The sequence below is a fragment of the Micromys minutus genome (genome assembly GCF_963924665.1).
Source record: "Micromys minutus genome assembly, chromosome: 29".
Classification (NCBI taxonomy): domain Eukaryota; kingdom Metazoa; phylum Chordata; class Mammalia; order Rodentia; family Muridae; genus Micromys; species Micromys minutus.
In genome coordinates, this window is record NC_137964.1 from 3,909,803 (window position 1) to 3,937,077 (window position 27,275).

Genomic DNA, 27,275 nt, shown 5'->3' on the forward strand with positions numbered 1-27,275 from the left:
GGCGCAGCCTGGATACGGAGGGGCTCCGAGAGGATGCTCAGGGCGCTGGGCTGGAGCTCCTCCGCAGTGGCGGCTCCGTCTGGTTGTGCGTGGAGACGCAGCGCTCGCTGTCCCCGCCTGCAGCCACCTCCGCCCACACACCCCTCCCCGAGAGTCCCTCCCCTCTAGGGATCACAGAGGCCATCCTTACTTCACCAGGTGCGCATGCTCCCTCCCAGCATCTTGCTCCAGAGCCATCTTTTCAGCCTGAGACAATGTCTTTTTTACTGAACCGTTAGCTCACCAAGTTAGATAGGCGGACGATCAAGGAGCCTCTGGAATCTGCCTACCTCCATTCCCAGCGCCGGCCCTCAGATGCTCGCCCCGCCGCCTGACTTTTACATAGGTGCTGGTGATCCGAACTCAGGTCCTCATGCTTGAACAGCAAACAACCCACCAAGCCTTCTCCCTAGCCCTTAATCTCTTTCGCTGTCCTAAATTTTCACTACTTGGTATACATTTTGTACTTACAGAACATCTCCATTCCAACTAGCCACAGTTCCTTGGGGTTATACGCACAGACTTAGCCATGGTTGGTTAAGTTTGGTTTTTGCTCTTTGAGACAGGTTTTCTGCTGCGGATCTAACGGTGGCCCAGAACTCAATTCGTGGCTATTGTACAATTTTCTTCTTAGGAGGTCAGTCAGGCACCTCCCTCCTCCTAAGGTCCAGACAAAGATTTTCCTCACATAGTCGGTCCCCACCCCCAACCCCCCACGCTAGACACTCCGCCACCCCAACCTCTGTCTATACACTGTAGTAAAGGTAACAACTGCTGAGTCAGAGGACCCAGGGACAAACAGTAGGTTATGGCTAATAGAACCTCATTCACTTTAGCAGTGGCCCGTTTGGGCTAATTTAATTTTTCTGCATAGACAGTCCATGTTTATTGATCTCCTCACATGTGTGTGTGTGTGTGTGTGTGTGTGTGTAGTTGAATGTACCCCATAGTGTATGTGTGGAGGTCAGAAGATGACTTTCGGGACAAGTGTCTCTCCCTCTACCCTTGAGTCCAGGGGATGAAACTCAGGTTTTAGGCTGGCCAGCAAGCCTGACAACCCATCTTCTTGACCCCCCCCCCCACCAACTTTGTTCATTATAACCTTTTGAAAGCAGGCTGTTCTGTCTTCTGGTCCTAACATGCTGACATAATTGCAAACCTTGGTCACACATGGCAGAAGCCTCAGGGTTCATATTCCTACTGAGGCAAGACATAGAGGCAGGGACAATCTTGGCAGTGCAGGAAAGGAAAAGGAGTTCTCTCATCTCAGAACCTGGCTGAAACCTCCAGTCAGGGGAGAAACAAGAATTCCTACATATCTGTATATAGATCGTGCACATTTATATATGAATATACACATGCACATTAATAAAAATTTAAGATTTTTTTAAAAAAGGTTTATCTTATGTATGTGAGTACACTGTTGCTGTCTTCAGACACACCAGAAGATGGCATTGGATCCCACTACAGATGGTTGTGAGCCTCCATGTTTGCTCACCTGAGTGCAGATATCCACAGAGGCCAGAAGAAGATATGAGTCCTTTGGAAGAGGAGTTATAGACAGTTGTTTCTCTAGCTCCTAGATATAGCTAAGACAATTAATTTCTTCCTCTCCCTAAGGAGTCTAGACGCACACTTGGTTATATCCGACTTTGTTTGGCTCTCCCCTGGGAAACGCACATTACCACACAGATACGTATTATATTTCTTTTAACCATCTCTCTTTCTCTATAGGATTAAGCCTATATTAAAATACCTTTAACAAGGGGCTGGGAAGATGGCTCAGTGGTTAAGAACATTAACTACTCTTCCAAAAGACCTAGGTGCAATTCCCAGCACCCACATGGCAGCTCGCAACTGTCTGTAACTCCAATTCCAGGGGATCTGACACCCTCATGCAGATAAAACACCAGTGCACATTAAAATAAATCTTTGGACTGGAGAGATGGCTCAGTGGTTAAGAGCACTGACTGTTCTTCCAAAGATCCTGAGTTCAATTCCCAGAAACCACACGGTGGCTCACAACCATCTACAGTGTGGTTTGATGCCCTCTTCTGGTGTGTCTGAAGACAGCTACAGTGTACTCATATTAATAAACTAACTAAATAAATAAATCTTAAGAATTTTTTAAACCAAATCTCTAACTCAGGGCAGCAAGACAGAAGAGTGGGTAAAGGTCCCCATGGCTGAACCTGACAACCAAATTCTCTCTTTGGAACCCATATGGTAGAAGGAAAGAACTGACTTCTACAGGTTGTGGCGTCTTACTGGTCTGAATAATTTGTTTGTTTTTTAACCAACTGGTTGATGTGGCCCTTTAATCCCCATACTCCACTCTGGAGACAGAGGCAGGCAGACAAAAACAAAATCTCCAAGTCTACTTCATCATAAACTGGCTTATGTTGACATTCTTCTCCACGTAGAACCCATAAATTTCTGTTCAACTTGAGTCTAGGTCTCAAAAAAATCTAGGGACAGCCCCAAGGCTCCCGAAGGTGGCATTTTGGAGCTGTGTCTTTTTCTCCTCACAAATGACACAACTGCACGTTGTCCTTTGATGGGAATGTTACAGAAGGAGGTGAGGACCAGTAGGCATATTGTATGCCTCCAAATCAAGTTGTAGGGGTCAAAACATAATTTAGAATGATGGGTTTGTTTAACTTATCACAGCCCTGGGCCTGCATGTCTGTGCTGCCTGGACAGCTAGACCAGTCAGATCCTAGGACAGCAAGTCACCCTGTTGAAACCAACCAGAAACCTTGAGAGGACAAGCTTCTAGAATATTGATTTATTATTATGTATTATATATTTATTGGTTTATTAATATTTATTTATATATTGTTTATTAAGTTCATCACAAGAGGGGGAAAAATAACCTCATGGTTCAACTTCAATCTGTAAACCAGACTGTGGATCAGGAGAAGGGAGGATGATGTCTTGGTGATTTCCAAGGCTTAGACTGGGTGTAGTGGTATGTCTGTTATTCTAGCAGGGACAAAGCTGAGGAAGGAGGATTGAGAACTGAAGGCTAGCCTGGGTCATTTTCTGGATACCCTCTGACTCGGAACGTGAGGACTGTAGTGTTGAGCTGGCTGGGAAGTTAAGAGTTTACTGATCTTTTGTAGGTCACCCGAGGTTGGTCACCAGCATCCAATGTTAAGTGGCTTGCAGCTCCAGCCCCAAGAGATTCATGGCATCTGTGGTATGGTGTGGTGTGTGTGTGTGTGTGTGTGTGTGTGCACTTTAGTGCAGGTGCCTAAAGAGGCCAGAAGAGAGTGTCATATCTGTCACATCCTCTGGAGCTGGAGTTCTAGTTGTTTGTAAGCCACTCAACACAAATACTGGGAACTGAACTCAGGACCTTGGCAAGAGCAGCAAATGTTTGTCAGCACTGGGCTGTCCACGAAGCTGGTTTACCTTGGGTGTTCGCTAGAGGATGCAAAACTGAGCAACAGAACACCATTGTAAGCTGCCATGTAGGTGCTGGGGACCGAACCTCAGCTACAGTTCTACTCAAGTCTCATTGGCTGCGTCACGGAGTCTCCAGTCTGGCATCACTGGGAGAAGGTACAGCTAGCCCTGCAGAGACTTGACATGCCAGGGCAGGGAGTACGATGGTGACCTCCATCCTCTCAGAGGAGAAGGGATGGGGAATCTGTGGTAATGTTAACGGAACTATTGACACTCCCGAGTAGAGAAAGGACAGGGAAGCTGTACATCCCCAGCTGCAAGTTACCGTGGGATATATATTCTAGAATATACAGGAAAGGGAAGGTTGACTGATGGAGACTCCTAGATGCAGCTTCCATGAGGCCGTCATCCATGATGGGTGTGGAACACTGCAGTGATGCAGGATTTGGGGAGTCATACATACTCGTAAGTAACCCCTCACCCTTGTTCTCTAAATAAACCCAACGAACTCATTAAGGGGGAGGAGTGGGTAGTGACTGGGATGTAATGTGGATGAATAAATAAATTAATAAAGAACAAACTCTAGGTAAAGTTTAAAAAAATTAAAAATAACATGTAAAAAAAAATTACCACAAACCTGGGTGTCACGGCATTATTCCTTTCTGAGTGCTAAGTTTCTACTCCACGGTAGCTTTGTAGGTAAAGATGCTCTGCCCAGAGGAAGTAACTAACTGCCTTGCAGCACTTCACTTACCTACAGAGACTTCAGGCAAGCCCAAAGTGAGGATGAAATCCGGGGCTTTTCTCTGTGCTCCAAGGACAGTCACAATCAGTGAGCCATCAGTTGAGTAAGACTTGGTGTCCTTCAGGGTAGACCATTTGAAACAGTCAGATGAGCTTCAAAAGACCTGAGTCAGGGACAGGACTGGCTGTTTTCAAGCACAAGGAGACCCTAGTAGCAGAAAGGTGATCTGGCAGGTTTGGCAGGCAGGCAAGTAGAGCCAGAAGTCACTTTGGATGAGCGTCAAAGGTTTTGTAGGATTCTTCCCTCTCCCTCCCAGACAGAATTTCCCTGTGTAACAGAATCCTGGCTGTCAAGGATTCTTTTTGTAGACTAGGGTGTCCTCCGACGCACAGAGTTTTACCTGCCTCTGCCTCCTAAGTGCAGTGATTAAAAGATGTGTCACTGCATCTGGTGTTTTCATAGGCTTTAAAGCAGAGAGACCTTATCTAACTTACCTAATAGAGATGAGGTTGACCAAGTCCCTACCCTGGAATTCAGCAGACTAACAAGTAAACCTTTAACAATGTGAAAACCTCGATAGAACTATACCAAAAGGGAGGAGGAAGATTTTGCCAACGATAGAGCTGAAACCAAATGTAGGTGTGAATGATGTACAATTAGCTGAAATTTATCAAGAGATAGATCTGCTTTCTTTTATTTTCTTTCTTTTTTCTCTTCTTTCTAACAAGATAGATCAAGTTTGCCTCAAATTTTCAGAGATTCCCCCCAAGAGCTGGAATTAAGAGTGGCATGTTTTCACTTTCATTTTTACACTCCTGTAAAGTTTATTTATTTATTATTACTATGTGTGTAAATTACACCTGTGTGTGTGAGCATGCCTGGACACCCCTGTGCAAGTCAGAGGACTTAGTGGAGTCAGTACTCTCCTTCCTTCACATGGGTTTCTTCCTTTCTACTCCAGAGCAGTAATGAGATAAACATGTTATGACCGGAGTGAAGTCACCTCATGTACCCAGTGTTAAGATTATAGGCAAGAGCATGTTCAGAATGAAACCAGGGCTTCCTGTGAGCTGGACACTCTGCCCTCTGAACTACAACCCAGAGAGTAGTCTACTGAGCCATCTTACCTGTCTACCTTGCTTTTTCTCTATCTTCCAAATGATACGAAACAACTCCCAGGGGTATGCATTTGATCCCTGTTTTAAGTTAACAATAAACAAATACAGGAGCATGTTTTCCACCAGCCATCTTTCCTCCGAGGTTATTTCGTAGGTATAGCAAGATGTTGATTGCCAAGTGCGAAAATGTATCAATTTAGGATTAGAACTCTAAGATCCTGGTGGTTCAGGGCTACAGAGCAGGATCAGGAAGTTTCAGGATAAATACAAGGAGCCGGGAGGTAGTGAGGTTTAGGTCATCATTTACGTGTGCATCAAAGCCCGGTAACTATGGTTACCGAGCTCGCCTCAGTGTTAGTGGTTGTCACAGAACCCACTCGGTAGTGGAGAATTGATAGAGTTCTTGTCTCTTGCAAAGAAAGCCCTCTTCATCCAGTGTGTGCTGCTTTATCTGGGTTTCACCGAATACATTTCCCCCTACTCCCCGCCATATTTCTTCATCGCTCTGGCTTGGCTTAAGGTCTGTCTCCTTCCAATTTTGTCTTGGATGGAAGGCATCAAGAGGACAAATGTGGTCGTCTCAGGGTGACCTAGCTACATTAATACCCGAGCTTGCCCTTAAGCCAACTGGGTATCAGTCTACCTGCCACCTTTCCCAAAGCTTTCCTTGCCCCTCTCTGCTTGCAGGAACTACTTCGACTCTCAGGCGGCTGAGTATGTAGATCAGCAGTAGAACGCTGGCCTAGTGGCTGTGAGGCCCCAAAGTTCAACACCCAGCATTGCAGGAAGAGGAATAAACAAAATCTCAGGAAAGGACATCCAGTATTTCGGGTTGTCAATCACCCTTCAGTCTGGGCCCTACGAGGAAAAGGGACGCGGAGGTGGGGGGTGGGGGGGGCGGTGATGACGAATCTCGAAGCTGCAGCAGCCCACAGCCCCACGGGCTTAGGTGCTCAGGAGATAGGTCACCCAGGCGATGATTTAAAAGGATGGCACGCCCACCCAGGAGGCAGACCGCCCCTCCCGGCCCGGCTGCCCGCCCAGGCCGCACCCACTTGGGGGCGGTGCGCCTGAGCTTAGTTCTTGGTGGGCGGACGCCGCGGCTTTAAGCCGGGGCGGGACTGAGCGCGGAGCAGCAGCGGCGTCGGCGGCCAGAGTTCTTGCGGACTCGGGCCCGGATGCTGGAGGCCAGTCGGCAGGTCCCGGTAAGCGCGGGGAGGGCGGACGAACGGCCCCGGGAGATGCACGCGCGTGCGTGTCTCAGGCGAGGGAGATAGTCGGTGCAGCACGACTCCACGGAGAAGTGGAGAAGGCTGTCCCTGCTTGGCCGAGGTCCTTCCGGCCCCACAGGAGCCCCTCCTAGACTAGATCTGCCACACTGCAGCATTAAGTCCTCCGTGGCGCCGGGCTGCGCTGGAGCGGATGGAAGGACGCGCAGCGCTAGCGGCCGCGGAGATTGGCCCTCGGCGCTCGCCGTAGCTCAGCGGCCTGCTGGGGGGGGCGGTCGCTGAGAGTCCCGGGAAGGACCGGCGACAAAAGGAGGGAACCCGAAGGCCGTTTGCGACGGGAAGGGGTTGTGTGAGGAGTCACAGGGGCTGCGGCGCGCCACCAAAGCCATCCTGGCATCTGCGGGCCTCCACGCAGGATCCTGGCTCTCCGGGCCAGACGCTGAGAGTGAAGGTAGCGGCGACTACAGCGCTCCCTGGCGGCCTGGAGGCGCGGTGTCTAGCCAGCCGGCCGTCGTGGGCGGGGCGGACCCAATGGAGGACGGCGGGGCTGTGGGGCCGTTTTCCTTTTCCGTACCTGGGTGGAGACTCCGTGGGCTCGAGGGCATCCAGGCCTGAGCCCATATCCTCCCGAAAAGCCCATATCCTCAGAACCCGCTTCCAGAATTCACAGGCGTAATAGGGTAGTCCCCCGCTTCCAGGGTCTTGGCCCTGGGAGAAGCTAGGCCAGGCCCCTGGGAGGATTGGGTGAGAGCTTGGAAGTGGCACTTTTAAATGAGTGGCATATAAAAGGGGGATTAAGTGTCGCAGAAGTTTGCACAGATGTTTGGGCTATAGCTCAGCGTGTCCTCCTAGCACACCAAAGACCCTGGGTTCGATTCCCCTGAACCTCCTAAACCTGGAGTGAGGTACACGTCCTGTCAGAGGTGGGGGCTGGAGGCTCAGGAATCAAGACCACCCGTACCTCTGCCTGTTCCTCCTACCGGAGCTACACAACAACACCTTCACAGCAGAAAAGTTAGATAAAAAGTTTGGCCAGGATTAGGGCTTCTCTTCTGTTCTTAAGGCCATGACCCTGAATCTAGTTAGTAGGTCATGAGTATGAGGGACCTCCAGTGTTTGAAGGAGGAACTCTGATATGAAAATCGAGAGTTTGCCAAGTCACAGTAGCAAGGCTGATAGGATACTTAGCTTTGTTTCTTCTCACCCTACAAACAAGGTCTGTGTAGGTACTATGTAGGCCTGGCTGTTCTGGAACTCAGAGATCCAGAGTGCTGGGGTTAAAGACGTGCACCAGCACACTCGACTTATTATTTTTTTTAGCGTCGTTTGCTTGTATATGTATATTGGGCACGCGTGTGGAGCTTAGAGAACAGCTTGAGGGGCTCAGTCCTTGCCTTCCACCCTGTGGTCACCTGTCAAGCCAGGTCTCCAGGTTTGTGCTTTGGGGCCAGTGAGATGGTTCATTGGGTAAAGGTGCTTGATGACCAGAGTTCAATCCCTGAGACCCACATGGTGTAGAGGAAAGGAACAGACTTCCCACAAGTTGTCCCCTGACTTCCTCATGTGTAGTGTGGCACCAGCTTCTTCCACCCCAATTAAGTAAATGTAGCCAAAAAACAAAACAAACAAACAAACAAAAAACCCAGCATGCTTTGTTATTTTGTGCCTCAAGTGTAGATAAAATCCGAAGTCTTCGAGGTAATGCTTAGGAGAATAGCTTATTATTTATTTATACAATGTTGGGGATAAAACCCAAAACAAGGCTTTACCACGATGTGGTGTGTATATTTTCTTTTGAGAGAACTCACTATGTAGAACAGGCAGCCTCTTGTCTCCTGCATGCTGGGATTAAAACTATTAGCCACCATGCTTAGCTACTTTTATATTTTCTTAAACTGGCTGGGATTGGGGTAGGGTGGGATTAGTGTTTCATGGTGGGTGCAAATTATAAAAAATTTGTACTGACACATTCCTGATTTTTTTTTTTTTGAACACAGCTGTTGTCATTCACATGTTTGTGACTCTTTCCTGACTACAGGAGAACTGGGTGGCTATGGTAGATTTTGTACAACTACAAAGACTAAAATATTTGCTGTCTGGCTCCCCCCACCTCCTCCATGACACTTTGGAGAGTGTCTCCTGTATCCCAGGCCCCTCTCTGTACTTCTCAAGTGCTGGGATTACAACCTCTGCTTTATGCAGGAGTGGGAATCAAACTCAAGGCTTAATGAACATGCCAGGCAAACCCTCTCCATTGAGCTCTTGGCCCAGCTCTCCCTCCATTCTGTACAGCTCGTTGTACAAAATGTTTGCCATCTCCTGGTTTATAGAAAGAAGAATAAATATTAGGAAAGAAGAACTTCCATGTTGAAAATGACTTTCGAAACAATGGATTTGGGCAAAGCTTTATGCGGAAACACAATGTCCAAAACAAAAACAACCCACAGAGAACAGTGTTATAATCTGAGTTACTACACAGCCATTTAGGGGATAGGCAGTGTGATGGCTCAGCTGGCTGAGATCGCAGTCACCAACCCTGATGACCAGAGCTGGATTCCCTGGACTTCTGAATCCTCTGACTCTACACAGGAGTGTCCCCAACACAATCAGAATATGAATGTGATTTTAGAAAGCTCTTGGATAAAACCTTTCACGGGTGCTGACGGGATGTATCTTTTCACAGGCTGGATAAACACATGGACTTGGCAGTTCAGGCTTGAGAAAGAAACAAACTCAGAAGAAAGATGGCGTTCGTTGCAACCCAGGGGGCCACAGTGGTCGACCAAACCACTCTGATGAAGAAATACCTTCAGTTTGTGGCAGCTCTCACGGATGTGAACACACGTGAGTCCTGGGATGAACCTTCTCACTGTCTGTCCTGGTGGAGAAGCACATGATGAGTAATACTGCTGGAGCCCCATAGAGGCACAGTGTGAGTGTGATGGTGTGTGTGTGTGTGTGTGTGTGTGTGTGTGTGTCCTTGTCTGTGCATGCACATGTGAGTCTGGAGGATGGGTGCGTGTGACTGCTGGTAGGGACCTAGCCTTGTGCCATCTTCTGGGCTGTGACAGTCAAACTGATAAGATCTGATTGCTTCTCTTCAATTCTTAAGTCCAGTGATTTTTTTTTTTTTTTTTTTTTTTTTTTGAAGCCTTCTTAAGGCAGTTTCAGTGAGCTCACTGTTTTGCTTTTTACAGCTGATGAGACGAAGTTGAAAATGATGCAGGAAGTCAGCGAGAACTTCGAGGTATGAGTATCATCCTCCTCCTCCTCTTCTGTTTCTGTTTAAATTACACTTATTTAGGTCTGTGTATGTGCGGGCACATCCACCTTGCTGCTTGACACACAACAACCTAAGGGAGTCTGTTTTTCCTTCCATCCTGTTGGCCTGGGGATTGAACTGTGGACATTTCAACAGCCCTTCAATTTTCTCTGTTATCCATGCTTCCTCCTGTTCTTGCTGTTGATGTTTAAAAATGTATTATTGTTGCTGTATAAGATGTGTGTGGGATGCAGGGTGTGTGTGTGTGTGTGTTAAAGCTCAGAACAATTTATCTTCCACAGTGGGTTCTTCGTCAGGCTTGGCCATAAGCAGTCTTTACCCTCTGAGCCCTTTACCATCCATGCCCCAAAGCAGCAGTGCAACTAATTGTATTTCAGAACAAGTTTGAAACTTTGTGCAGAATTCTGCCCATCTTCCTGGTGAGGAAGCTCAAGAATGGTTTTAGCATTGGCTTTGTTTTGGTTGCTGTAGCATTTTTGTTTTTAAAGGGGGTGCTGTCTTACATTTTAACTGGAAGGCATTCAAGTTTATATTGTGATTCTTTATGTTCAGGTGTTGCTGGTCATTTCTGGTTTTCATACTTAAGATGTCGGTGACCTTGATAAAGCAGTTGCTCCCTTCTGAGTTTCTCTTGGTCTTGTGATTTTTATATCATTCCACAGATCCCACGGACTCTGTTTACAAATGGCGTTTGACTTGTTTTTAAACTGGGAAATGCTGATTGTTGAAAAAAAATAGATAAAGAATTTTCATCTTCTGTGTATGTATACGAAGGCCTGAGTGTGTGTCTGTGTACCGCATGCATGGCAGTGCCTGCAGAGGCCAGAGGAGGGCGTCAGTCCCCAGGAAGGAAGGGGAGTAAAGATGCTCAGGAGAAGCCATGTGGGTATAGGAAAGTCCGCCCAGGTCCTCTGCAAGAGTAATAAGCTTTCCTAACCACTGAGCCATCCCTTCCACTCTTTAGGAGGTTCTGTCTTTAGGATACTATTATCTCCAAACTTTAAAATTTTTCAGTTTACTGTTTGGTGTGTTTTTAAAGTCACTTTTAGTTTTAGGTTTTCCATTGTGTTTCTTGAATTTCATTTCTCTGCCTATTCCCCGTCTGCTCACACATCAAGTCTTTTGCTGTGTTTTACTTTCTGAACAACCATGCGTTTAGTGACAGGGACACGTTCTGAGAGTTGTGTATTTGGCAGTTTTGTTATTTGGGTATCATTGCATATAGTCACACAGACATAGATGGGATAGGTTAGTCAGTCAATGGAGCCTCTTAGAAAATTTACAGTTTGTGTGTGTGTGTGTGTGTGTGTAAGCAATTGTGTGCACACACATGCATGCCACAGCACATACAGAGGCCAGAGGACAAGAGGGAGTTGGCTTTGTCTTACCATGTCCCTGGCAGGTGCTGCTTAGTGGCTATAGTACTGATACCTGATGAGTATCTCACCAGCTTGCCTCTTAATATAATCAAGTTGTAGAAAACACAAAATGCTTGAGGCATTGCCAGTGTGGAATACAGCAAACTGTTTGACAGGAAGTGACATTTAAGTATGTTTACACTTAAGTAATGACAACATGCCTGGTGACATGTGCCTATTTACCATAGTAGGCCAGCATCATCAGACTGTCTTAAAAACTTAAAGAATCTACAGCCAATTAAGTGGAAAATTCCTTTCCTGGTGGAAATGTGGAGTGCAAAGCTGAGAACAGCCTGTTGCTTAGATGGGTTGTTCTGAGGGACTTTGCAGGCAGTTTTCTTGCAGATAATCCTGTCTCCAGTTTCAGTGTTGTCCCCAACCTAGGTTCCAGGAAGATTTGCAGAGTGCCTTTGGGAAGCCTCGGGGCTCAGTGGCCAGAGTTCAAGCTGGCCGGGTCATTACGCTTATCCGCACCAAGCTGCAGAGTAAGGACTTGTGGGTGCGGCCTGGTTAGAGGCAAGCTTGAGTGCTCTGGCCCACAGAAGACCCACCCTCAGGAAAGTGGGGCTTCAGCATGTTTATTGCAGAGGAACATGAAGGATAGGACAGCTGAGAAGTGGCTCGTCCAGGGCTGCTAGCTCAGGCATGTTTACAGTTGTTGCCTGGCATTTCTGAGGGCTTCTACTGCTCTGAGTTCTGCACCCCACCAAGCCATGTATAGTACTGAACCCCACATCTAGTATGTCTTTAAAAAGCAAGAGCTACAAAGGCAAGGTGGGGTTAATACAGAAGCCACAGTGTGGTTGTTTGATCTTGGGTTTTAAATCCTGCACACAATGGTGTGGGCGGTACTTTTTATCTGAGGGGCACAATGGACTTGTTGACATCTCACACCAGGCAGTAGATAGGACTTTTCTTTTCTTTTCTTTTTTTCTTTTTTGGCTCCTTTAGGATTTTACAGGACCCTTCTCAAATGTGCTTTATAACGAATGCTGCTTTAAAGTCATTTTTGAGACTCTAGCCCTGGGTAGTCTGTAACTCAGATATGGAGGGGCCTGGCCTGAAACTCAGAGATCTGCTTGCCTCTGCCTCTCCAGTACTGGGATTAAAGGAGTTTACTACTGTTCCTGCCTAATAATTCGGTGTTTTAAAAAGCTTAATTTATTTTATGTGTATGGGTGTTTCTTCTAAGTGAAGACCTAAGTGTTTTTTGTTTGTTTGTTTTCTTTTTGAGACAGTGTCTGGCTTTGTAGCCAAGAATGGCCTTTATCTAACTCATGGTCCTCCTACCTCGTCCCTTCTTTCTGCTAGGTTACACACGGTCCTCTGTGTTGGAGGTCAGCCTTAAGAGTTCAGTATTTTCTAGAGCATTGGTGTTCTTTTCCTTTGCTTCAGTGTCTTTACTCATTTTTTGTTTGAGTCACATCTATGTGTGTACTTGGAGTACGATGTGGAAGTCAGAGGGTAATTTGCACGAGTGTTCTCTCCCACCATGTGGGTCACAGGGATTGAACTTGGCTCATCGTGTGTGATGGAAAGCGTTTCAACCTTGCCAACCCTAAATGCATTTTAAAATGATGTATGTGTAGAATGGTGTGCCAGGTGGTATTCTGAACCTTACAGAGAAAATAGTCAGAATCCTCTAGCTCATTTATTATATTACTATTATTATTATTACTATTACTATCATTATTACTTTTTTTGAGGCAGGATTGCTCTATATATCCCTGACTGCCCTAGAACTCACAATATAGACTAGGCTGGCATCAAACTCATAGAAATCCATTTGCCTCTGCTCCCCTAGTGCTGGGGTTAAAGGCTTAGTTGTTTCAGAGGTTATTATCGACAGTCACCCCGCCCTGCAGCAGTGTACCTTCAGAATCTCCCCAGTCTCAGACGCCATTTTCTGTTTAGTTTGTATGAGGTCAGCCTTGAAGAGTTCACAGGAGTGAGGCTGTGGAGCTTAGCTTCATGTGTGGCTCATTTCAGTTACTATAGTGATCACATGTGCCATCTACTTTTTCCTAAGGAACAGGGTCGGGTCACATTCTTTTTAATGGTTATTTTGGTGGAATAGTAGTATTCCACTGTATTTATATACCACATTTTCTTGGACCAGTCATTATTTGATGGACAGTTCTGGTGCTTCTATTTCTTGGTTCTTGTGAATTGTGCTGTGGTGAACATGGGAGGAGTTCAAGCATTTGAGTATATATGGTGTTGGGTATTGAACCCAGAACCTCAGGCCTGCTAGGCAAATGCTTGACTATCAAGTTGTGTATCTAGCTTAGCATGTCCAGTTTGAGTGTGTGGACACACACACACACACACACACACACACACTCATCACACGCATATGGGTATCTGGATTCCAGAAGAGGACATCTCAGTGGCTTGGAGTGTTGACAGCTCTTGCAGGGGTTGGGTCCAGCGCACAGTGGTTTGCAGCTCCAGTTCCAAGGGATGCCCATGTTCTCATGTGGCCTCCTTGGAAACTGGGATGCATGTGGTGCACATAAAACTCAGAAAGACCCTTATGTTTTGTTTTCCTTTGAGATTACTGTGTGAGTTTAAGATGAAGCTATGCATACAACTTACTGGGCCTCCCCTTTGTTAATTGCCCTCTAGAATGTCACGTCATCTCCTCAGTATTCTACGTTCCTGGAACATATCATCCCTCGATTTCTCACATTTCTCCAAGATGGAGAAGTCCAGTTTCTTCAGGAGAAGCCAGCCCAGGTAATCCGTTAACAGGAACGGTGAAAAACTCACACCAATGAACAGAAGCAAATATGAATCAAAACAGCATAAAGCCAGAGAATGAAACATACACCAGAGACTATGTTTCCTCAGTGGGGCAGCCGTCCAGGACCACTGACTCTTTGGCTTTGTTCATCTTCCCTGTGGGTTGAGTTCACATGCATCTGCCAGCTAGGGCTGTGTGCCCATGCACATTCGCTTAATTGGGCACAAAGGAGGGCTGGTGAGAGGGCTTGGCAGGCGAAGGTGCTGGCCACCAAGCCTGAGGACCTGAGTTGAGTCTGATGAGACTCACCTGACAGAAGGGAGGAAGTGACTCCTTCACGGTGCCCTCTAGCCTCTCTACACACACTACATGGTGCACGCGTGCCCACGGGTAGTAAGTCAATAAAAAAAGTAAGCTTGGCTGGAGAGATGACTCAACGAGGTATCACAGGGCCAGAGCTCCGCTCCCAACACCCAGGCCAAAAGTGTAACTAGCACCAGCCAGACTTGTACATACATGAACAATTCTTTTACAAAATTAAAATTTGTATTCAGTTGTAACAGTTAAGCAGTGAGGTTGGAACTTTCAGTGCTTTACTTTTATGCTTGTGTGTTTCTCTGGCAGCAACTACGGAAGCTGGTACTTGAAATCCTCCACAGGATTCCAACCAATGAGCATCTTCGTCCTCATACAAAAAACGTCCTGTCTGTGATGTTCCGATTTTTAGAGGTAATCTTTGAGAATTTTCTTAGCTGTGTTTAAAGCATTTCATGATTTCTTAAAAGAAAATACAGTAGAAGTCCCTGCTTCACCAAAGATCTGAGTAAATGAGTAATTCTTCTTAATGCCTCTTTTTCTCTCATTTTTGTTTAATTCAAAAAGAAAGATTACTTAATTGAAGGTTTTTGTTATGTTTCGTTCTATTTTTTTCCATACAGGGTCTCACAATGTAGCTCAGACTGGCCTGGAACTCTTATGTAGACCAGACAGACCTTGAACTTACAGAGATCTACCAACCTCTGTTTCTCGAGTACTGAGATTAAAAATTTTAAGTTTATACCAAGACACCTGGCTCTTGTTTTTATCTTTTGAGACGAGGTCTCACTGACCTGTCTGGGACTTGCCAAATAGACCAGGTTGGCCTGCCTCTGCCTCCCAAGTGGTGGGATGAAAGGCTTGAGCTACTTACTATTGGTCAGCAAGGCCTTAGAGTTTTAGGTGAATGCACTTGTTAATCTTTTTGCTTTCTCCTGTTTTGACATGTTCATTGTCTCTTTGAGTCTCAAGACCTTGGGAAGATATGCTTGTTAGGGATAGACTTGGGCTCTTATTTCAGCTCTGCCCGTATCGGCTGGTCCATCCTCACAGAGCATAACATTGGCTTACATTTAGCATCTGCCCAGTTCACAGTGGATGCTTAGAAGATGTTAGAAAGGTGTTCTTTCTTGGTCTATTGGCAACACAGGTTAACTCCTTTCCTCACAGACATGGAAATGGGAGTGTTTGGGATTTTTATTTTATTTTGAATTTTGGAATATCTCAATATACATAACAGCGGATGTTCGGGCTGGAACCTCAGTCTAAATGTGGAGTCTGTTAGTAGATCATTGGCATCCTCTGTAGATAAGCTTGAAGGTAATTTTATGCCACATTTTTACTGTGTCTGTTTGTTCTGATATAGAGCCATTACGTGAAGTCAGGCATGGACTTTCCTAGTAGTAGTATCTTGTCAAGTACCCAAAAGTTGAGGATTTTAGAACAGTTCAGGTTTGGGGTTTTGAATCAGGAAGGGCAACCTGTATTTCCGAGCAGTGAACCAGTATTCGTTGTTTGTTTTAAGTAGCATGTCATTTGGCCATGAAAGTATCAGTTCAGGTTGTGTTGGTGTGCCTCTCTAGTATCAGTATCAGTTCAGGTTGTGTTGGTGTGCCTCTCTAGTATCAGTATCAGTTCAGGTTGTGTTGGTGAACCTCTCTAGTATCAGTATCAGTTCAGGTTGTGTTGGTGTGCCTCTCTAGTATCAGTATCAGTTCAGGTTGTGTTGGTGAACCTCTCTAGTATCAGTATCAGTTCAGGTTGTGTTGGTGTGCCTCTCTAGTATCAGTATCAGTTCAGGTTGTATTGGTGAACCTCTCTGGTATCAGTATCAGTTCAGGTTGTGTTGGTGTGCCTCTCTAGTATCAGTATCAGTTCAGGTTGTGTTGGTGAACCTCTCTAGTATCAGTATCAGTTCAGGTTGTGTTGGTGAACCTCTCTGGTATCAGTATCAGTTCAGGTTGTGTTGGTGTGCCTCTCTAGTATCAGTATCAGCTCAGGTTGTGTTGGTGAACCTCTCTAGTATCAGCACTGGGGAGAGGGAGGCAGGCGAAGCTCAGAGAGGCTGAGGCCAGCCAGGACTACTAATGAGACCCTGTGAAAAATAAAACAACATTGAATATTCAGGGCTGAAGATGTAGCTCAGCTAGGAGAGTGTTTGCCTGGCACACCTGAAAACCTGGGTATTCCATCCTTAGTACCATATAAACCAGGCTAGGTGAAGCATGCCTGTTAACCCAGCCAGCTCAGTTTATGGTCACCCTTTGACATGTAGTGAGCTCCAGGCCAGGCCTTGGCCACATGAGACCCTATGTCAAAAGGGGGTGGTGTGTGTGTGGGGGCTGTGATCCATGGCCTGACATCCCCTCTGTGTCATGCGCTAGTCCACTGAGTTACTCGCAGTATGTTGGTGGGATGGTGCTATGGTCCACAAAGACCTTGACTCTTTCTGTCCACGACACTGTATCTAAGAACTGTAATTCTCTGCAAATCTAATGTAAGCTGGTTGATTCAGGTGGGTGGAAGAGAAACACACAGAAAATGCCTAGGCTGCTTTTGTTTGCTGAGGTGGGTCTCAGTATGTTCTCTGGGTTGATCTGAAACCCAGTGTCTATCAGGTTAGTCTCAGACTTGGGAGAGCTGCCTGCCTCTGCCTCTCAAGAACACCATCATGCCCATCAACAGTTTGTCTTGAATCTTGAGATTAAAATGGTCTTCAGAAATATAATTTGATTTTTTTTGTTTGTTTTTTTAAAGACGGAAAATGAAGAAAATGTTCTTATTTGTCTAAGAATAATTATTGAGCTGCACAAACAGTTTAGGCCACCAATCACACAAGAGGTGAGTTGTTTCTTTGGTGCGTGTGTGGTGGTGGGGGAAATGGTAGAGGAAGATGACGTGGGGTGGTTGGTTCCAGGAATCAGACTCAGATTGCCCGGCTTGGTGGCAAGCACCTTTACCGTCAGAGCCATCCAGCTGGCCCTTACCCGTAGCTGACTAAACAAGTAGTGGTAGGAAGTAGAGCTTTAGTTGAGAAACTTTGCCGAGCTCTTGTCTTGTGCAGAGTTACACTCTGAGCACACTTCTGCCCCACTACTCTTCATCCTTACCACTTCTTTTTGGGTGAGCTCACAAACATCTCCCTGCATTTTCTCAGGGTCAGCTCGAACTCTCAGAGTGGAGCTGGGTTTGGATCTCTGCCTGGCAGCAGAGCAAAGCTGGGAGAACTGTAGCTTTCGGGAGCTGTGCTGGCCCTGTGACTGACGTGTGTGCAGGTGTCCACAGAGGGTAGAAGAGGATGTCCGTCCCATTCTGGGCACTAAATCTGAACCCTGGTCCTCGGATAGAGCAGGAACTGCTCCTCACCCCCCGAGCTACCTCCTTAGCCTTGAAATCTATTTCTACTGAGTGCATTTCTTGACATGTAAAGTTTTTCAGTTATTTTCCCTTATTTATTTTTTATTTTTCCCTTATTTATTATTTATTTGTGTGTTTGTTGGGCTGGTGTTTTGAGACGGGGTTCCTCTGTGTACCCTGGTGTCCTGGAGCTTTGCATACCAGACTGGCCTCTGCCTCTTGAATGCTGGGATCAAAGGTGTGCGCCACTACACCTAGGTTTTGATTTGTTTTTCTTCATGTCTATTGGCAATTATTTTTTTTATATGGTTCAGGTTATTTAATTAACTAGGTCTGCAGCAACAGTCGCCGAGTCAAAGTATAGTTTCTAGGCTTCACACATGTGTTGCCAGGCTGATTTCTGGGAAGGCTTGTTGATTGATTCCCTTAATAGTATAAGAATCTCTCTACTCTGTGCCATCTCAAGCATTATGTGTTTATTAATCTTATTTTTAAGAATAGGTATGTGTACGGCCTTGTCTGTGTGTATTATGTTGTGTGGTTGTTGTCCGAGTTCAGGTAAGAGTGGTGGATCTTCCAGAACTGGAGGTAGGCAGCTGTGAACTACCTGATACGTGGATGCTGGGAATCCATCTGGTTCCTCGGTGAGAGCAGCCAGTGCTCTCGCCTGCTGAGCCTTCCCTCCAGCTCAGTGCATTCTTTCCTGAGGAGCAGAAGGTCCTTCTTTAGCTTCTCTTTTGGCAGCTTCTGTTTATCATTGTCTGTCCTTTTCTTTTCTCCATTTTTATGTTCATTGCCCAACTGGCCCGATAGTTCTTACTTTATAATAATCTTTTAAGAAATATTTGGGGGCTGGAGGTAGAGGCATCGAGTGTCCTGAGCATGTGTGGAGGTCAGGGGACAACTCTGACCTGTCTGAGGGATCAGGGAGGTTGCTCAGCTTGAGCAGTCCTTTCCAGCGGAGTGGCCACTGTAAGTGTGTCCTTGCAATGAAGTATTTTATTTTATTTTTTTTGTTATTTTTCAGATTCATCACTTTTTGGATTTTGTAAAACAGATTTACAAGGAGCTTCCAAAAGTAGTGGTATGTTTTGTTTATGCTTGAATTTACCGCTCATATTTATTTGTTTATTGCCTGTGCTAAAGGGAATTTGGGGCAGTTTGGTTGAAGAAGTGCAGGGGGTGGGTTTTAGGATGGGGAGTGCTGAACACTGTAAGATGCACCGTTTGCCATGGTTGTGTTCTTTCTGTGTAGAACCGCTACTTTGAGAACCCCCAGGGGATCCCTGAGAACACGGTGCCTCCCCCTGAAATGGTTGGTATGATCACGACAGTTGCTGTGAAGGTCAATCCTGAGCGGGAGGACAGCGAGACACGGACGGTGGGTGCTCCTCCCTCCTGCTGAAAAAACAGCTCTGTCCAGTTTTCCCTCCCTACCCAAGTCTGTGGCTCTCATTTGCTAGAGGGGAGAATTGGGCTCCTTTACCTGGAGGCACAAGCCTTGTCCTGTGCTGGTGTAGGTGAAGCCTCAAGCACAGATGCTGCCTGGCTGTGAAGACCAGCCTGCTGGGGAAACCTGAGGTCTGCTGGCAAGAGCGGCAGGCTAGGCATAGGGGAAAGGCTCTGATCTGCCAGAAGGCTTCTGAAGCTGTAGATGAAACTGGAGTTTCCTGGGCCAGAGAGCACCCAGATGGTGCTCAGTTTCCTGACTCTGTAGTAGTTCATAGAGTTTCTCTCTGATCTCGTTTTTCCTGTTTTTATCTGGAAATATGTGTCTTAGTCTTTGCAAAGGTAATGTGAGTGTTGCCTGTCATGTAGGGGACATGTGGTGACCTTTCCCAGTGAGTCATTCTTGGGGCTGAAGTAAGGAAAGACTGTTTATCTGGGGATAAGGGCATGTGTTTGCTGGAAACATGCTTGCTGACATGCAGGAAGGCCTAGGGTGCTGTCCTTAGAATGCCTCTAATCCCAGCACTAGGGAGGTGTGAGATCAGTCTAAGACTAGCCTTAGCTACATAGCGAGTTGGATGCCAGCTTGGGCTACCTGTAACCCAGTTTCCAGCCTAAAGAAAGACATGTTAGCAGTTGTACTTACTTGAGACAGGGCTTCAGCTTGTGCTGAGGAGAACCAACCTGAACTTTAAGCAAAGCTGGCATCCTTTGCTTTGTTGACTGTTGTGCCTCTTGAGTCCATTGCTTGCTGGTCGTCTGCCGTTGTCCTTTTTCATGTTCTGAGATCCTAAATAAGCAAATTCTGCTCTCCTGGGTTTACTATAAGCCTTTTTTAAAACATACAAGTATTATTAAATAAAACCCATGAGCTAAGTTGGAGTCTGATGTTTTTCTTGTTAAGTCAAATAGTGGCTGAAAAAGCTGGGTGGGTTGCCAGGCTGGTGGGACACACCTAGCTCTTTTGAGAGCATGCAGGTGGATTTCTGAGTTTGAGGCCAACCTGGTTTACATAGTGAGTTTCAGGCCAGCCTGGGTCTCAGAAAACAAAAACAAAAAACCAGAAAACTAGATGTGGTGGTACATGACTGAGGCAGGAGGATTGCTGTGAGTTACAAATTCACCTTGGTTAAATAGTGAATTCAAGGCTAGCCTAGGTTACACAGTGAGATTTTGTAAAAGCAGGTCTGTTGGGCATGCCTATAATCCCAGCATTTGGGATGTAGAGGCAGGAGGGCCACTTTTAAGCTTGAGGTCCTTAAAAGATATGTAGGGAGACCTTGTTTCCAAACCACGCTTCCTACCCTCACAGAGATACCCACAAACCCTAGGTTTCGTAGGTGGTCCTAATGTTTGGTTTTCCCCCAAGATCCTGCCTTAATTGGGGTAGTGCTTCTATGTTAGTTTGGCCCCTCCACAGATGCTTGCAAGGAGTCTCAGTGTCTCTGATCTTTTGTGGTGCTTAGTGAGATAGGCGGGGAACCTGTAAGTGCCACAGAGCTCACGGCTGTCTCCCCCCCATCACAGCATTCCATCATCCCACGAGGATCGCTCTCACTCAAAGTCCTGGCCGAGCTCCCCATCATTGTTGTGCTAATGTATCAGGTATGTGTGTACCACATAATAATTTCTGTTTCTTCATATGAATGTTAACGTCTAATTTCCTTCAGCAAAACCCATGTGCTCTGCATCCTGTGTCTGTGGGATGCCCGGTCCTCCTGTGGCACATGAATATGAAAGCTCTAAACTCCACTGTTTCCCTCCAGCTGTACAAACTGAACATCCACAATGTTGTTGCGGAGTTTGTGCCCTTGATCATGAATACCATCGCAATCCAGGTGTCCGCACAGGCCAGGTAAGCCTTCCGCAGACGGAGATGGAGCTGATGGCAGTTTGTTGCTGCCATTCTTGAGATGTGCGAATTACGAGTGTCACAACTCGTGCATTTTCTAGCTCCTTTTTTACATTTTTTGGTTAAGCTGTATCCATTCTGTGTGCCTGTGGATGTGTGTGAGCCCATACCACAGCATGGGCTCTGGTGGTCTCCTTACAGCTTGTGGGTGATCAGTCTTGGTGGCAAGCACCTTTACCTGCTGAGCTATGTCATGGGCCTCTTAACTCCTTAGCTGAAAGGATGCTGTAGTAGGTTGCTTTCTTCCATCTTGAAGTCCCCCAGTGTTACTAGGCATTACTTGTTCTGGCTGTGCTTTGTTTTGTTTTGTTTTGAGGAAACTGGCCATGTGCTACTCCAGGCCTGGGGAGCAACAGGCCAAATAGACCTACTTTTGTCTTAAACTAAATAGCTTTCTTTAAGGATACCCTCTCTTGGCATGCAGCCCTTCTGGCTGCGAGGTTCTTGAGGAGCATCTGAGGAGTGATTCTCTCTACCCATTTCCAGAGCTTGTATCAAAGCACTCATATGCTCTGGGGAATGCAGACCGTGCAGCAGGGGTGATAGGGATCCACATTTAGGAATGCTGTGGTGGGGTTGATCTGGTCTTTTGAATTTCTATGCTATGTGATCCTATTTCATCTTTAAAAATTATGTGTATGCGTGCATGTCTGTGTGAAGAGGGCACTGGGTTCCCCTGGAGCTGGAGAGCTATCCAGCATGGATGCTGGGAATTGAGCCTGGGTCCTCTGTAACGGCAAGTGCTCCTACCAAGTGCTTTCAGCCTCTCCCTTTCATGTGGTTTGAAATTGCATAAAGCAGATGCATTTATGTTGTTGTGTGCTTCTGTTCTGTATGGAAGTGAGGGAACGTCAAGGCTCAGTAATTGCTGTAGGTGTTACTCCCAGGTCACCTAAGGACTAATGTATGTGTATTCAATTCTCGCCCAGGCAACATAAGCTTTACAACAAAGAGCTGTATGCTGACTTCATTGCAGCCCAGATCAAAACATTGTCATTTTTAGCCTACATCATCAGAATTTACCAGGTAAGTTCCTCAAGTGTTTCACTTTTTTTTTACTTTCATGGGTACATGTGTGCTTTGAGTACTTGTGTATGCTTGTGAATATGTGGTGTATGTGTGTTTGTAAGTGAAGGCACATGTGTGCAGATATGTGTGGAGGCCAGGGGTTGACTTAGGGAATCTTCCTCCTTTGCTCTTTGCCCTTCGCTCTCTGAGGCTGGTCTCTTTAGTCAAACCCAGACTCATTGATGTGGTTAATCTTTGTAAGATGAAGTCTCACCGTGTGGTCCAGGTTGGCCTTTAGCCCATGATCTTCAGTCTCCAGTGCTGGGTCATGGGCATTTATCATCGTGACCAGAGGAGGGGAGGGTTTTGGGCCTTGGTATTTGAGTCAGGAAGAGACGGTTTAGAGCAGCTCAGTGTCACCATTCTCTGCATTAGTGGGATGAGTAAGTAGAGGTGGGAAGGAAGGATGTATGTATGTGTGTGTGTGTGTGTGTATGTATGTATGTATGCATGTATGCATGTGTGCATGTATGTATTTTTGAGACAAGCTGTTACTATGTATCCTTGGCTGGCCTGGAACTTACTAGGTAGACCAGGATGCTGCCTGCCTCTGCTCCTGAGTGCTGGACTACAAGGTGTAAGCTATTACACCTGGCATTTACTTATTTTAAAAAGGTGTGTGGATGTGTAGGGGTGTGTGTGTACTTGTGCACATGTGAGTGTGCATGAACATTTGCCTGTGGGAACCAGAAAAGGGCAAGATCTTCTGGATCTGGAGTTATGGTGGCTGTGAACCACCTGTCATGCATGCTAGAAATGGAAGGACATAGGATGGGGGTCCCCTCTGAAGAGCAGCAAGTACCCTTAACCACCATGCTGTCTTTCTAGCGCCGAATATTTTTTTGAGCAGGTGCTTTAGCATTGATTTTCTCTCTCATAAGGAAGTAGTGCAAATTCAGTGTTGAAGTGTATAAAGCAGTAGAACAGTGAGAATGGTGCATCCACACTTACTCCACGTGGAGGCCATCTGCCCCCGTGGTCATACATTCCCAGATGACTGTGGCTGCATGGCTCTGCACACACATGCACACTAAAACCTTTCTGGTGGTGCTTGCTTAGGCTCGATGCTTCATAAAAGAGCTTGGGTGTCTCTGTAGCCCCTCAGACACAGTGTGACTGTTGTCTTTCTTGCTGTGACAGGAGCTGGTGACAAAGTATTCTCAGCAGATGGTGAAAGGCATGCTACAGCTGCTTTCCAATTGTCCAGCAGAGACTGCACACCTCAGGAAGGAGCTTCTCATTGCTGCCAAGCACATCCTCACCACGGAGCTGAGAAACCGTAAGCTACCTTTTCTTTCAAGGCCACTATAGCCTGTGCCATCTTTGGGGCAAGGCTTGCTTTCCTGGAGTTTCTACTGGGTCTTAGCAAGTCTCTTTTTCTTTATTGCTGCCTTGGGTCTTTAATTTTTTTTTTATTTGTTTACTCTTTTATGTGTGTGTTACTTGCATGTCTGCCTGTTGTCTGCAGAGACCAGAAGAGGGCATCAGATCTCCTGAGACTGGAGTTTCACACACTTTCAGCTGCCATGTGGGTCCTGGGAATCGAACAGAAATTATTTACTGAGCCAACTCTCTAGCCCTGTTTTGTTTTGTTTTGTTTTTGTCTGTTTTTCAAGACAGGGCCTCTCTGTGTAGCCCTGGTTGTTCTGGAACTCTCTGTAGACCAGGCTGGCTCAAACTCAGAGATCTGCCTCCTGAGTGCTGAAATTAAAGGTGTGGGCCATCATCCCCGGCCAGCCCTCTTCTTTTCAAAGATTTATTTATTGTCTGTGCATGTGCTGGGGTGAGGGTTACACACACAAGTGCAGGTGCCCACAGGAGGCCAGAGGCCTGAAATGTACTTGACTTTAGAATTAAGCCGGCTGTATGTCAGGCTTTTTCCAGAATCTAACTGTCCTGTGGGCGTGTCATCCATATTCTTAAGAGGTCAGTTCTTTCTTGTCTTTGGTCCGACTGCACCATCCTCTAGCCAGTCTTGGTCAGTTCTCTGACACTGAATATTAGCCCAACCGTGTCTTTGTGGGCCAGTAGCTTGTGTGTCCCAGCAGAGCCAGCATCTCACCTCACAGGATCTTTGTGGTCTTTCCTCTGCCCTGAGCACTGGGGAAGGCTTGTGAAGTCTTTAATGTTCTTATGTTTCCTAGAGTTCATCCCCTGCATGGACAAGCTGTTTGATGAATCTATCCTGATTGGCTCCGGGTACACGGCTCGGGAGACACTCAGGTACAGCACTATTAGACATAGACACAGGCCTGCTTGGTGTGGTTGCTAGGGACAGGATCACCTGTAATTAGCATTGGTAGGGCTCTAATGAGTGCAGGTCTGCTGGGCTCTCCTCACTTCCTTAGGTTGTTTTAATAAAAAAACAAAGAATTTTTGGGTTTTTTTTTTTTTTGTAAGTGTGTGCTCATGTATTCATGACAAGGTATAGAGGTCAGTAATCAACCTGCACTATTTAATAACCCAGAGGTCAGCGATCAGTTTGCAAGATTAATAACTGAGATAGTATTGTATATGCATACAGTGGTCATAACATATAGAGCTATTAGCTAACATGTGAGATAGTCTCACTATGTAGCTGTAGGTGGCCTGGTCACACAGGCCACTTACCTGCCTCTGTCTCCTAAGTGCTGCACCACCATGCCTGGCACACGGTTAATTGTGAGTAGCAAACACCACTCAGTATGTGAACAAGCTGGTGATAACTTGTGCTCTGCTCTGGCTGGTGTTTCTGCTGGTTTCTGTTAAGTATTTTCCTGGTTAGATACTACTGTCGACTTGACATGATCTAGAGACAAGGTCCTTCACCCTGAGGGGGTCATGATCCATGAGTTGAGAACTGCTGCCTTAAAAGAAAAGATCCTTGCCAAGACGCTACCAACTGTCAGTAGCTGACCTAGAACGTCACTGACAAGAAGGAAACTCAGTGAAGAGTTGTCAGATTGGCTTGTGGTCACATCTGTGGGGCATATTCTTCATTGCTAATTAACAGGAGAGTTCAGCCCACTGTGGGTGGCACCATCCCTAGGCAGGTGGATCTGTGTAAAAAGCTAGCCGAGTGTGAGCCTGTAAGCAGGGTTCTCCCACTGTTGCTACTTCAAGCTCTCACTTGAATTCCTTCCCCAAGTTCCTGCAGTGGTAGATTGTGACCCCAGAGTGTAAGCCAAGTAAACTCTCTCTCAAGTTGCTTTTGGTCAGAGTTTTATCATGGCAACAGAAAAGCCAACTAGGACAGGAGCTTTATGATATGTATGAACATTAGGTTTTCAATGTGGATGACAGTAAGGAGTGAAACGTGATAAGAAAGGGTGGGCCTTTTAGTTGAGTAGCTGGGAGAGGAGCAAGGGTAGGGGTGGGGACTAAGGCTATACTGGATCTTACCAGTTAGCACTGTAGTCACCTCTGGCTGTCTGAATACACTAGTGGCATCTCTTCCTGCAGGCCACTCGCCTACAGCACACTCGCTGACCTTGTGCATCACGTCCGTCAGCACCTGCCCCTCAGCGACCTTTCCCTCGCCGTCCAGCTCTTTGCCAAGAACATTGATGATGAATCCCTGCCCAGTAGCATCCAAACCATGTCCTGCAAACTCCTGCTGAACTTGGTGGACTGCATCCGCTCCAAGAGCGAGCAGGAGAGTGGCAATGGCAGAGACGTCTTGATGCGAATGCTGGAGGTACCGTGACTGCCATGATTTATCTTAAGCATTGTCACATGGAGGTGAATGAGGTGGCCAGATAAGAGTGTGTCTCTGGGAACTAGACTGAGTTGTTTAAACCCTGCCTCTCCCTGCTGCTGGCCGCCATGCGTGGAAGCTGCTTATTTCTGTGTGGTTCTGTTTAGTCTGCCTGGCAGGGCTGCCCTTGGCACCAGGGCTACTTCTTAGGCTCTGTACTTCCTGGTGCTGACTAGAAGAGCTCCCTGCTGGGCAGCAGTAGCCAAGGCTTCTCTGGGGAGACTCCAGTCAGTGTGTTGGTGGGGACAGAAGGTTTTCCATGGCACCGGAGAGCCACTCTTAATCAAAGCTGGATCCTGCTCACCAAGCTCAGAAACCAGCAGCAGTTGATTCCTGTGTGCATGTGTGTAGGGACAGAATGGATCTTGGGTCACCTGGAAGAGATAAGACCTCTTACTAGCTGAGCCATCTCTTCACGTAGTTTGTATTTCTAAGACACCATCTTTTTGGCTGGTTGTTCACCCTGCAGGTTCTGCTGGCCAGCCAGCCCGCGGGATCCCTGTTGTGTCTTCTTCCCCAGAACTAGGATTACAAACTTACACGTTTTTACCTTGCTTTTCTGTATGGGCTCTGTGAACTGCACACAAGTCAAGCACTTGACAGATTCAGCTTTTAGGCTTTAGGTGGTTTCAGATGTTTGACTGTTAACTTTTGTCTCTCTTTTTCCCCCAACTCCAATTTCTTTTGCTATTAGGTTTTTGTCCTCAAGTTCCACACCATTGCCCGGTACCAGCTCTCTGCCATTTTTAAGAAATGCAAGCCACAATCTGAACTGGGAGCTGCAGAAGCTGCACTGCCCGGGGTGCCCACAGCCCCTGCTGCCCCTGGCCCAGCACCTTCCCCAGCCCCTGTGCCTGCGCCTGCACCCCCTCTGCCCCCAGCCCCAGCCACCCCAGTAACCCCCGCCCCCGTGCCCTCATTTGAGAAGCAAGGAGAAAAGGACAAGGAGGATAAGCAGACGTTCCAGGTCACAGATTGCCGGAGTCTGGTGAAAACCTTGGTCTGTGGTGTCAAGACCATCACGTGGGGCATAACGTCGTGTAAAGCACCTGGTGGTAATTCTACTCTTACTGTCTTCAGACTGATAGCGCTTTTAGCTCTGGTATTTGCCAGGTTTTAATGTCTTTTCTCTCTTCTAGAAGCTCAGTTTATTCCTAACAAGCAGTTACAACCCAAAGAAACTCAGATTTACATCAAGCTCGTGAAATATGCGATGCAGGCCTTGGATATTTACCAGGTACGTAGTGGCCGCTGACGATGCTGTTGAGTCTGGAAGATGCCCGTTGAACAGAGTGCTGGTGACCGCTGGAGCCTTTGGAGTCCAGTTCTGTTCGCATGGCCTGGCTTTTGCATTTTGCCGGGATAACAAACATGTATCCTCACACCAGTTTATGTGCTACTGAGATCAAATCCAGGCTTCCTGCATGTTGGTGTCATTGCCCCTTCCTG

At 46.6% G+C, this 27,275-nt stretch overlaps 1 protein-coding gene across 10 annotated transcripts in view; it reads left to right on the top strand.

The window, feature by feature from the left end:
* Window positions 1-9,286: 9,286 nt before the first annotated feature.
* Window positions 9,287-27,275, top strand: part of TRRAP (transformation/transcription domain associated protein) — a gene marked incomplete at its 5' end in the record, with an annotated part of 83,022 nt that continues 65,033 nt past the window's right edge. For 9 of the 10 annotated variants that reach the window (XM_080940927.1, XM_080940933.1, XM_080940931.1 and 6 more), the window contains 15 exons: window positions 9,287-9,386; window positions 9,740-9,789; window positions 13,872-13,982; window positions 14,614-14,718; window positions 17,062-17,145; window positions 18,689-18,745; window positions 18,917-19,042; window positions 20,638-20,715; window positions 20,877-20,965; window positions 21,952-22,048; window positions 23,231-23,369; window positions 24,235-24,313; window positions 25,532-25,766; window positions 26,521-26,881; window positions 26,966-27,063. In XM_080940927.1, coding sequence (XP_080797053.1) covers window positions 9,287-9,386; window positions 9,740-9,789; window positions 13,872-13,982; window positions 14,614-14,718; window positions 17,062-17,145; window positions 18,689-18,745; window positions 18,917-19,042; window positions 20,638-20,715; window positions 20,877-20,965; window positions 21,952-22,048; window positions 23,231-23,369; window positions 24,235-24,313; window positions 25,532-25,766; window positions 26,521-26,881; window positions 26,966-27,063 — 1,809 coding nt within the window. The remainder of the gene's footprint in view (window positions 9,387-9,739; window positions 9,790-13,871; window positions 13,983-14,613; window positions 14,719-17,061; window positions 17,146-18,688; window positions 18,746-18,916; window positions 19,043-20,637; window positions 20,716-20,876; window positions 20,966-21,951; window positions 22,049-23,230; window positions 23,370-24,234; window positions 24,314-25,531; window positions 25,767-26,520; window positions 26,882-26,965; window positions 27,064-27,275) is intronic. The other variant, XM_080940930.1, reaches the window with a different exon arrangement.